The sequence below is a fragment of the Panthera uncia genome (genome assembly GCF_023721935.1).
Source record: "Panthera uncia isolate 11264 chromosome A3 unlocalized genomic scaffold, Puncia_PCG_1.0 HiC_scaffold_11, whole genome shotgun sequence".
NCBI classification, from domain to species: Eukaryota; Metazoa; Chordata; class Mammalia; order Carnivora; family Felidae; genus Panthera; species Panthera uncia.
The window spans coordinates 57049833-57062501 of NW_026057578.1; the positions used below are offsets into that span (position 1 = coordinate 57049833).

The window sequence follows — 12669 nt, forward strand, 5'->3', positions numbered from 1 at the left end:
TTAAAATATTGATTACATGTTGAAATTGTATTTTGGATTATATAGAATTAAATAAAATATATTAAAAGTTTATAAACATGCACAATCAGATATAGATCTTATACTAGAGACCAACAAAACAAAAATAGTTTGTGTTGCCAGGTTAACTTATTTTTGTGCACACCTTAAAAATTTCTGCTGCTACCCATCAATCACTAACAGGTGTCCCCAAAGTGTTGACTTCATGTGCTTTTTAGGTTGTTTTCTTGAAAGGCTGTTTACTGTATTTTCTATTTTTACTTTTAAGAGAGAGAGAGCGAGCGAGCATGAGTGGGGTAGACACAGAGAATCTTAAGCAGGCTCCACACACCAGCACGGAGCCCCATGAGGGTCTCCATCCCACGACACTGGGATCAGGATCTGAGCCCAAGAGAGGCACAACTGACTGAGCCACCCAGGAGCCCCAAAGTTGTTTAAAATCAGCAGTCGCACTCTTGGTGGCATCATAACGATCTCCATATTAGAGAACTAAAAACAAAAAAGCAACTTGATGCAGACACTGACAGCTATGATCCATAGCCCTCATAAACTCCAATAGCAAGTATCAATTTTCACTGTTTAATCTTTGAAGAATGTTACAAATTTGAATTTAAAATGGATCTCTTTTCTCTGTTTTATATATTGGCATTCCACTGTTTAGGTTAGGTTGAAAATCCAACATAGACCTGGGCCTGGGAACATACAATGATTTCTGACAGTCTAAAGGGTTGACTAAATGCAGAAAGCCCTCTGGGACCACACAGCCTGGTCTCAGGTCCAACAGAACTTGCCTATTTCCTGAGGTGGGAAAGTCTGCAGGATTCATGAGTGGAGGGTGTAGAGTTCACTGGGGAGACAGCTGCATTACTGGGAAAGAGAAATCAAACAGGGTGTGCCTTCCACAGTAGAGGCCCTGGAAAGGGAGCTCTGTGGGGCAGTGAACACATCCGTGTGTCCTGGAGAATGTTCTTATCTATGCCATCACCTATCCCATTTCTGCTGCAGACAAGAGGAACTCTTAGGGTTGTTGCCTAAATATTTATTTGCTCAAAAAATCCATTCATGTTTACAAGGAGTGCCAAAACCATTTTGTTTGTGGGTTCAAGAATATTCTCAAATGGCTCACGGACTGTTAACCATTCTTGTATCTAGTCTCAAAACACCTCAAGTGATCTCCTCTACAACCCAATGAAAACAGCCTCAAGGGCATGGACTGGCCATCCATCCAAGGTGCCCATTTTGTTCTCCTGGACAATTGTGATTGCGCCTTTCATACTGGAGACAAATTCTCTCTAGGGGCTCAACCCACCTTTTTTGGCTCTACCACCTGGCACCTTGCAGAGCAACCTATCCTCCATTTGTTACCCCTCCAAATAAATTTAAGTCAAGAAGCAGGTACCCCAAGTCTTTTCTTCTACAGGTTAATATATGTAAAAGTCCTTACAACAGGCTCTGTTTTTAGCAAATACACACAATGTATTTGCTATCATTGTTGTTAACCAAAACTAGAATAGATTGATTAGTTCAACAATCTTTAGATGTTTCTATAATTACTTCTCCAAATTATTTTTTGTTACCTTTTCTTTAAACCAATCTTTATGGGAACTTTATGGAGCCCTTCCCACCCAGGACCCTCACCTGTGCCAAGGGTGCAACTTGTCCAGATACCATGGCAAGTGTATCTAACCAAATGCGACCTAACCACAATGGGACCATCATCTTCTCTCACTTCAGTTTTATTCATACAGTCCAAACTCACACCAACTCTTTTGGCAGCCACATTTTTTTTTAAGCTAAAAAAGTGTAAATCTTTTTCATATGCACCATTACTAAAGGCCGCGCTTTAACATCTAGAGTACACTAAGCACCATTTTCAAAGTTGGCCCTTTAGACAACTTCCCTCCATTTCACCAAAGGAGCACCATACCTCAAGACTGCTCAGCACCCAGTGGTTGCTCAACTACCAAGTTCCCAGAAGTTACTAGTGTCCAGACTTACTCAACGATGTACACTGCAAGGAAAGTTGAGCGACAATTAGACAGCTTTCCAGGAGGCAACACTGAGGAAATGTCCTCGATGCCAGGAAGATACAAATGAGCTGCCAACAGGACAAGATCCTTTTGAAATGTGACAGTTTTAAGTATTTTCCCAGGACAAAACAGGGATCTGGCCCAGCAAGACCAGCTTTTGTGTCCCTTCCTGAGCACACAAAGTTAGAGGGACAGGCTGAGTACCCTGATCCAGGCCTTGGACATAAGCAGAACACCTACCAGTCCCAACCATCCTGGGGGTTGGACACCTGCTGTGAGCAGGTAGGAGTGCTTCCCAAACAGTCCTCTGTTCCAAAACTTGTCCGTCATGAACCTGATGTTTAGCATCAGGATCTTGTGGGGGAGGGGATCACTGCATTTCTAAGAGCTCAGACTGAAAGAAAACACATCTCAGCAGGAATCCATTTCTGAGCCCACTTGTCAGCTGCTTCCCCTGCAGGGTGGATGGTTAACTGTGCAGTTTTCATTTGAGGCTGGAACGCGGTTTGCTATCAGTGAGGTGGTTGGTTTTAAAGCTGAAGGGAAGGTACCAGTGACAAAGGTGAAGAACCAAGGATGCCAATAAAAAGAAACAAAGTACTGATATATGCTACAACATGGATGAATCTTAAAATATTCTGCAAAATCAAAGAAACCAGTCACAGAGGACACAAGTTGTAGGATTTCACTTATGTGAAATGTCCAGAAGATGCAAAGCCATACTGAGGAAAAGTAGATTAGTGGTTGCCTAAAGCTTCAGGGGGAGGTGGCGGTGGTGGGGTGACGAGGAGATAATGACAAGGACAATAAAAATGCTTAAGAATTGATTGTGGTAGTGATGTATGCACAAGTTTGGATAGGCTAAAGGCCACTGAACGTTATGGCTTTGTGAACTGTATCTCAATAAAGCTGTTAAAAAACAATCAAGGAATTATTTAATATCATTTATTGTGAAAAAAGTTATTTAATATTGGCTTCCAACGTTTGTAGTTGTGTCTGATGTCCAAATTGAAGGAAGGGATAAAATTGCCTTGCTCAAAAGCTCCACATCCTTCTGTGGGCATTTTGTGCTGGACCATCAAATTCAAATTTCCTATAACCAAGCAAACTGGGAAAGAGGACTTAGGAATGAAGGGTCCTACACTGTTATTACAGCTAGCCAGCTTGCAGCAACAGGGACTGGTGAATACTATAGTTATGTTAGGGTGCTGGGTGGCTTTGTGCCCAACAAGGCAGAACTCCACACCCTTCCTAGGACCTGTCTACACCAGCACACTTCCTCACAAGTCCCACAAGGCATACAAGCGCTGGCTTCCCTTTGGACTAACACCAGGGTTTTAATTTCATGCTACTTAAACAAACGATCAGGAATTTGTGTGTGCCTGTTCAGCACCAGCAACATGTTTGGCAGTTTCTGAGGAGCAGAGAAGTTAGGATTTAATAAATGGTTAACCCTGAGAACCAACTTCAGCTCATATGCAGACTCTGTATGCAGACAGAAACAAAGAGTGAACAAAAGCAATGCCACGTTCAGCTATCAGGGTATAGGAGAGGCTATTGACTGTAAGCACAGGGAAGTTAAGCAAGGCAGAGGCAGAAGTGGGACAGATTTTGAAACCTGGATAGAATCTGATTAACATTCAGGTGAAAGGGAAAGTGGACCAGGTATGAGAACCTGTATCTGAGTATGTTATTTCTCCCAGAAGAAAATGCAGTAATGACTTTTCCCAACATTTAATTCCTTAACTGGTTTTTTTTTTTTTTCAGTTTTACTTTCTAATAACTACAGTTGACCCTTCAACATGTTTGAACTATGTGGGCCCATGTGTTTTCCTTATAGCTTTAATAACATTTTATTTTCTCTAGCTTACTTTAAGAATGCAGTATGTAACACATACACAATGTGTTGACTGTTTACGTTATCAGTAAGGCTTCCAGTCAATCAACAGTAGGCTACTGGTAGTTAGCCTGCTACCGGGGAGTTGGAAGTTATACTGAGTTTAGATGGCACAAGGGGTTGGTGACCCTAGTCCCATGTTGTTTAAGGGTGAACTGTACTCTGAAAGTAAAGCACAGTATCTGTTGTTGTTGAAGTCACAGATGGAAAAGAAGGCAGCAATTTTACTGTACCCTTGAATGTCTTGAATGTGATGCCAAAACACAGAGCTGGTATCAGTTAGAGGGGCTGTTTTCATCTTGGTTGCTTGTTTAAGAAGATCCACACCAGTGGAGGACAAAGTAGGAACAGGAAGAATGAATGATGGTACCAAGACAACTAGCCCTCCATGAGATTTTTATTCCTTAATCATCCACCAGCTGTAACAAATATCACGTAGGAAAAGACAAAACATACTCATTTGGTGGCCTAGGTATTTACAATTTTATTTTCACCTTAGAGAAACAACATGTTTCTAATATGAAGCACAAAGGAGCTGGTTTATTAACATGTGAGTTATGATCATGTAGTGTGGCCTCCCCTTTGCAACCATGGAGGCTTGGCCAAAATGCTGGTCGCGGCAATGTGGTCCTAGATCTGTCCAATGGGGATCACGCATGTCAGATCTCTGGGGGAAATCAGTGACACACACCCCAGGGGCTTGGCCACAAAGACCTTCCAATTACTAGGCCTTAGTATTTATGATGCCAATTTGAGGAAGGGCCACTTCAACTGTCCTATTAGATACAAACATCATGCTAGTTTACTTTCTGATTCAATTCAGACTTGCAAAAATAAAACCTTATTTCCTCCTTAAGGATCAGCTTTACCCATTCTTGGCTTCAAGATCAAGAGCTCACCTTGAACAAACATTCCTGTTTCAGGAGATAGCAGGATATGGAGCCACCCTCTCTAGCCAGGGGTGGCACTGGGGAAGGAGGTGTGTATAAAATATGGATCCTCATGGGAAGGAGACATTCTGAAGGATCAGAATATATTTGAAACTCATGCCACATAAAATAGGTGTCATTTTTCTTTTATTTAAGGAGAAAGGTGGGGGGACAACAGTAATTTTCATAATACACAGAAGACAAGTTAGCACTTGGGTTGGGGGGGGGGGGCATGTACTTGCCACCAGTCTGCTTTGCAGCTGTAGGATTAGTAAATTTAATGCAGTCTGTCATTTGTACTACTGCTTAGCAAATTTGTAATTGGCAAAGTTAAGAATTATGAATCACTGTAAGTGGACTACAACTAAGACAGAAACCTAAATAACCCATAAAAAATCACTTAAAAATAAACCATAAATATGATGCACATTAGTGAAACAAAACCATTTTTGTAAACATTTTCTCCAACATAACATGTGCATGAGAAAAAAGTTAAGAACACTGCACTCAATACAGAGTTGCTCTGATTTAAATACAGAAAGGTATTACTTATTAAAGCTTTGACTATACCTAGAGACATCTGTATTTTGAAGAGCAGTGCTAAGTAGTTCAATGTTCCATATTTAATGGTATAATACTGTCTTCTTTTTATAATTTTGCCATCTTGGCACTTTTGTGAAGTCACTACCCTGTTACAGGAAAAAAAAGATCACCCCTTCTCTAGAAGAAGGAAATTTCACCAGCTCGTAATTTTTAATGGAGAAACCTAACTGGGTACCTGAATCAAGCTGTAGCAACACAATCTGGTGTACAACGTGCTGCAGCCAAGAAGGCAAGGACACCACAGCCAAGGAAAGCACACACCAGGAGCCCGCCCCATAAGGACAAACGGCAGTCTGACCTCAGTGAATTAAGCACACAGATAGATTTGATTACGTTCAACACAAACACCAAAAGAGTGCCAGGTGGCCACCAGGACAGGCACAATTCAGGCTTGAGCTCAGACCCCACTACCTCCGAAAGGAAATCCAGTTTTTGTCAAGTTCTAAATAGTAATTCCAATGAAAAGTCATGTGCATTATCTGTGCACCCCACCTTGACTTACAGACACCGAGCTTCAAGTCTGTTGGATAAGTATTTTTTTCTGTCTTCCTTATTGGTACCAGAAATTCACTCTTTTTTCAGATACCTGTTCAACTTTACCTCTCTCTAAAGTCATGGGAGAGGCTACAAAGCCAACTTGGATTGACCAAGCCATCTAGTTCTTTCTCCTCTCGGCATGCACACGTGTTCACTGTGGCACGTTTTATCTTACCCAAAAAAACTAAAACATGTAGGAAATCACCAGCGGTAATTTGATTTTGACTGAAATTCTGTGGTGATGGCATCTGGCCCATCTCAAAAGTCCCTTCCAAAGGTGGGATTAACTCTTCAATCTTCTCTGTGTTAACTATGAATCCGTAGAAAAGAACTAGTCCTTTCTGCTTTGGACATCAGCATCATTCCAAAGTCACACAGATGGAAAAGCCATTTCTAATGCCTTGTCCTTTTCAAAAGAGACTAAGGCTCGCTTACTTATCTGTCATTGTGGCTATGTACAACCAGCTGCTGTTTCTGCATCTGTGAGTATACAGATTGTTCACTAGGTTTTTATAATTCAAAGGAGAGCCTTTGGCAGAGATGCTGACCAGGAGGAACAGAATAACAGGGGTCAAACTGGATGCCAAATAGGATGAGAATGCTGGGCAAAGCCTTAACAAATAGGTGCAAATGATTGTTATATTTTCGGGAGGAAAATCTTCCTTTTTCATGTTATAAAAGAAACTTAATCACAAAGGAGTATTAAGCCTATGAAATGCCAAGTTCTGTTTGGTAAACAAAGTTTAAAGTAGCCATCACACAATATTCCCACTCGAAACTCAACAAGAGGAAAGTAAGATGGCACAGCCATGACACTGAGCATTGCTCCTTTACCAAGAGATTAATAGTCTCAGAGGAATTGAGTGACCATGAAGCCATGAAACAAATTATTACCCAAGACATTTATTACAAATGTCATGAACATATTCATAAAGTAAAATTGGTTTAAAAAACAGAGAGAGAACAAGAGAGCAAGTGAGAGGAGGAGAAAAGCCAGGGCTTGGATATTACACCTAAAACACAGGAAGATGCCATCTTATGAATAAGCAGTATTAACTACATTCTTAAAATAGTTTTAGTGCATTGCATTTTTAGAAAAGGGAAACTCCACCCCCCCACCCCCTGCCAAGAAAAGGTTCCTGCAACACTGAACAGTTTGTGTGACTATTCTAACATGACCGCCTGTCTGCCACCAAACCCCAAATTGAGAACAGTGAGGCCCCTTGTGTTAGAGGCCATAGTTGCCCATCAACCACTAATGGTGCATCTGGTGAAAACGAAGCATTCTGCTCTCTGAACTTAGAAAAACAGACTGCATCCATCAGCATGATGAAACCATGTGGCTATTTCCCATCTTCAGGGACAATTTCTCTTGTGCCTACTGAGACCTGTGACAAAATAACAGTCAAACTTCAATCTGATAGTTTTGGTATTAAGATTAAATTAAACATTAATGTTTTCCTCCAAAAACATATAAACTAAACCACCTCTTAATGCATTACAAACAATGAGGTAGGCAAAAAAATAAACATGTGGCTGAAACAATTTCTTTTCCTCTGCAAGTGCAGACTGTGGTAAAACTTGTCGTGCTTCTAGGTTTAAACAAAAATTAAACCTTTAGGCTGAGGCAGTGCTAATACTGTCACACAACAAAGTTCTGGCCATTATACAAATGCACACATTTTCTTTTTCCTTTTTTTTTTTTTTTTTTTTTTTTTTTTAAGAACCATCTGCACATGATTTAGGCAAAACCTGGTACACAGAAAAATGACGGAGTTTTTGGCCAAGCCAAAAAAAAAAAAAAAAAAAAAAAAATCCAAATAAAATGGGACCCCCTTAACCCACCCCACCCTGCCTCCCAAAGCCCCACCCACAAAAAAGTTATCCTAGTAACTGTGTCTTTCACATTTTATAAATATTAACTTCTTAAACCTGCACCTTCTTCTTTGACCACATATTGTCACATTACAAAAAAGAAATGTCAATTAAATACACTGTTAATGTTACTATATTAAATCTGCTCTCTGCTTCAGCAAACCGCTCATGAGACCACCATTTTACACCTCCATGTGCCCACTTCCAAACCAATGGCATGTTCATAGTCTCCACTTTCAGATACCCATAAGACAGAGTCACTCAGAGACAAGGAATTCTGGAGCTGAAGGAAAGGCATTTGCTTTCTGGTCTGATGCTCGATCCCAAACACTTATAGCACCTGATGGTAGAATGTGAACAGCACCAGCTGCATTGCAGCCTTGATTTATTTTTGAGTAGGGGAAAGAAGAGAAGGGGGATAAACTGGTAAGAGGTGCAGAAAGGAAATGAAACGAAACGAAACACCCCACACGTGGTGTCTGCATACACAGCTGTCCTGGACTACACCGGTGCAGCTCTGAGCTCCAGTTGCAAGGAATTCCAAGTTCTCAGGATCTCATTGAAGACTCTGGGGGCCAGCAATCCTCATCACAATGCTTCTACCAGCTCAGAAGGGAAGTCCTGCCTAATGTCATGAAATAAACCTGACTGCTGCCACCAGACCGAACGGAGGCGAAGAAGACCTGCAAAATCAAGAGAAAGAGGGAGGGAGAGATTTACCATGAAGACACAACACAACCCAGTCCTTTGGAGCAATCCTTCCTATGGTTCCCAGGCAGGTGACCTAGTGCCACCAACACCTCAATACCTCAACACCTCCAAATGCAGGCAGCCTAAAAGCCCAACGGCCTCTTTCAAAAGAAAATCTGAGAGGACATCAGTATCACTTGATCATAAGGAGATCATCTCTGTAGCTAATTTTTATCACAACTAAGAAGGTTATCACTGCCATATTGTGAGAACTGAAAAGAAAAACACTGATATTTCTGAAATTGAGTTATTTCTTTTTATCTCCACTGCTAATATCATCTAAAAGATAAATGTGTCTGGAAAACTCCTTAGCAACCTGATTTTTCTCTTTTAAAAAATTAAGCTAAAATATATGTTATTTCATATTACTCTATAGTCACAATACTGTAGTTTACTTTTGGGCCTTTGATTAGTAAACTTCAAAGGATATAACATAATAAATAATAAAAATATTTCAATGCCCAAGTTCAAAGAATATTATAGTTATGGCTACATTAAATATACTCAGGAAAATATAAGCCAAAAAGCTGGCAAAATCCTGGATTGGGTTGGGAAGTTGTATGGATTTCTAAGGTAAATGATTAGAAAACAATGTCAACACCGTTAGTAAACGAGCTACAGGATCACAGGAAAGGGGGCTGGTGGTGGTGCAACGTATTTACTGAGCATGCAGTTAGGCAGAAAGCCCAGCTGTCAAGGAGAGATCTAGAGCTCTTCTCTGTCAAGGTGAATTTTCAAATTTAATCTGAGAAGTCAATTAGTGGGCCAGTGGCTAGGGTATTTAATATATTTTAATGTGAGACAAGAGGTGGAAATGTTCTTAAGAGGGAAGTTTCTAAGGTTGCAACAGGCTGCCTCAGGTGGTAAGACATTTTCATCCAAGTGGAGGGAAAAGAGAGAAAGCTGGGCTTGGTAAAGGCCAGGCCCACCTGGGAGGTCCTTCTCAAAGCACGTGGGATGGGTCAACACCCTTGGCCATCCAGCTGCTCCACTCCAAGGCTGGTTTAGGGAGGGGATTCCAGGGAGTTGGTAGGCCTTGAAAGTAACAAGGATGTGGCCAGTTTTGAAAAACAAAGGTTTTTAGGTCTTTTGAAGACTGGGGGTCTCAGCTGCAGGAGGTGCTCATGCTTCTGCATAAAATGATTTATACTGTTAGGTATTTCTGACATGCAAACTATGAAGTTACTTTACTATTCAGAAGCAGACAAGTGGTATCCTTCTGATGCACATCAGGGTCTCGAGAGAAAACTTTTACCCTACCAAATTTGCAAGGGGCTTTCTTCCAATCACAGAAGAATCCCACTAGATTGGCAGTTTTAACCTTTTCTATCCCTAAACCAAACATAGCTCATACAGGTCACCTACTGGGGTTAAAAACAACCACTACAAACAACATACGATGATTTTGGCAGAAACAAGTATCTCTTATCCCTTCATAAGCAAACACAAAATAAAACAGACCCCAACTCCTATATACAGGTCTAAAAAGTCACTACTAAAATGTTGCTTGATGAATTTATTTCAGAATCTATCAAAACCTCAAGAAAAGGCTTCACCAAACCCCGTGGAAAGTAAACCATTACCAAAGCTAACAGCAGCTAAAGAGAAGTTGTAAGGAAACCATTACCTTGTCATTGCGTTCACATAAGAATTTTAGTCTTTGAGCCCTTTTGTGCATAAACACACCATCCAAGTGACCAGTTTCCACAGATCGGATCTCTATGGCCTTTTCTCCCCAGCCCATCGTCTGATTCGATCGAATATATGCTTTTTGAGAGGGGAAAACATGAAATTGTTAAAGATAAGGAAAAAGCTATGAAAAGATGCTGCTCATATAATACACACATTATCTGCATGTCTAGCATATGGAGATTTTTGTTTTTAAGGAACTTTTGCTTTTAAAGTTTATCCTGAGAAGTGGTAATTTGAATTCTTGAGATGGTTCATGCTTATTTTGAGCAATGACCCACTGGATATAGAGTTTAGTGCTCCTATTTTTATCAAACCAGTCATAAAGAAGGCAGGAAGAAGAAGTGATGAGAAGAGAAAATGACTACATTGAAACCAGAACAACTTGGGATATAAACTAAAAATTTCAGATTATCGAGCGGCACTGCCACTCGAAAGAATAAATCCCTTACCCTTTTTCAGCCTCCTTTTACTTTCCACAGATTAGTCAACAACCACATCTGTCCTACATCCTGGATGTCTTAAGGATTAAATGAAGGATTTTAAATGACAGAGTTTTAAAGTGTTAAATAATTACTTGGATTTTGTTCTAAAACAGACTATGACCAGTGCCATGGTCTACAATCTCCCTTTTCACCATCAATATTGCCAACCATTCTGGTTTTTTTTTGTTTGTTTTTTGTTTTTCTGCCAACCATTCTGCTAAATGGCCAAAATGTCTGAACAACAGGTAAAACTGATGTGATAACATGCAGTTTTAGAGAAGGCTCCATTTTTACATATGCTATCTTTTCCTCTGATACCTACCTACAGATGTTGGCATCTCTCCCCACTGCAGAACCACATCCTTGGTGATTCTTCCATAGGTATTCACATAAACCCCTTCATCTTCATAGCACACCAGAAGCTCCATGCCATCTGTGTTGGGGAGGATGATGATTGCATGGGGTTTGATGCTACACTGGATCTAGAGAAGAGGAACAAAGTACAGGGAAGTACGTTTGTGGTTATTTCTATCCTTGAAATAGCATTCAAAAAGATTGTCTTGGTGAATGCACTGGTTAATATTCCAGGTGAATAAATACAGCAATTGAATAAAATTTTGTAAAACTCATGCGACATATATCTCAAAGAATACCTTTTACAGGTCATGTACTCTACTAGTTCACATTTTCTGAGGCCCCTGGAACATATCTGGATTGTGGATTCTATTAAGAAATTAATTGAAACCACTCCCAACCCAGGGATATTCTGACCTGCCAGCAATTGCCCCAAATACATCCCATGTTAGTCAAAGCCAGGGCTAAGAGGTTTTCAGGAGGGCTTCACAGAGCCAGGAGAATGGATTTCCACTTGTCTCAGAGCATGCAGCTATTGAGAATGGCACATCATTTAAATACTCACCCCCACACCAAGGGGAAGCAAGGAATCCCTGCTTGTGTTAGTTCACTAAGCAGAGTAAAGAAAAAAGTCAAAACAAAATGAAGCCAGTCAACCAACCATAGAGTGTGGGTTCTTTCTTACGTGTGTTGGTAGATAAATGTCATAGACTGATCCTGAATCCACATCAACAGCATGAAATCCAGCACAGGATCCATAGATCACTTTCAACCTCTGGCCTTCCTCAACAGTGAGATCCACCAGTAATGGCTTATGTACCAATTCTCCAAATGACTACAAAGAAGTAACCGAGACAAAAGTAGTAAGACAAAGAAGAACTTATTTCTGATAGATCAAACAGGAGAAGCCAAACCCAAGGTACTCAGTTATTTAATTACTGAGCCATTCTGGCAACAACCATAAGCAAAAATACTCTATGAAATAAGTCTCTAATTTATTATGCTTTTGTCTGCCAATCAGCATCTGGGAGACATTTCTTCCAGAAGACGTGTCGCAAATTCCCCCTACCTGGCCCAAGAATTCCACCTTCTTGTCTTGGTGAGAAAAACATCTAAAGTGAAAGAACCAGGACTTTCTGTAGCACAGTATTCAACTATTCAATGCAGACAATGGAGAAAGAGGTGGAGTTGCAGGAGTCACATACTGAGAATTTTTAGTATGGTCATCATAGTCATCATAGAGACTTCTACTTTAATTTTTTGACTGGAGCAATACAGTGATGAAAAGCTGTAGGGTATTAACCTGGATGACCTGTAATAAACTAGATGACCTCAGTTCTTGATTAATATCAATACCTACAGCTCACAAGACAGACTTAAACAATATACTTATAAAAGCAACTAGGAGAGTACATCTGGCACATAAAGGATATTAAGACCAGATCTCAGAAGATACAACCAATTACTTTTAGTCAGTAACATGTGGATTTATTTCTTGAGCA

General features: G+C 40.4%; 1 protein-coding gene across 50 annotated transcripts in view; it reads right to left on the reverse strand.

Moving 5' to 3' along the window:
• Positions 1–6897: 6897 nt before the first annotated feature.
• Positions 6898–12669, reverse strand: part of MAP4K4 (mitogen-activated protein kinase kinase kinase kinase 4) — a 108107-nt gene continuing 102335 nt past the window's right edge. For 26 of the 50 annotated variants that reach the window (XM_049651325.1, XM_049651288.1, XM_049651299.1 and 23 more), the window contains 4 exons: positions 11853–12002; positions 11136–11295; positions 10267–10406; positions 6898–8572 (listed from right to left, as the gene is read on the reverse strand). In XM_049651325.1, the coding sequence (XP_049507282.1) occupies positions 8489–8572; positions 10267–10406; positions 11136–11295; positions 11853–12002 (534 nt within the window). In that variant the 3' untranslated portion in view covers positions 6898–8488. Of the gene's footprint in view, positions 8573–10266; positions 10407–11135; positions 11296–11828; positions 12003–12669 lie in introns of those variants that run through there. The other 24 variants (XM_049651289.1, XM_049651297.1, XM_049651287.1 and 21 more) reach the window with 2 other exon arrangements.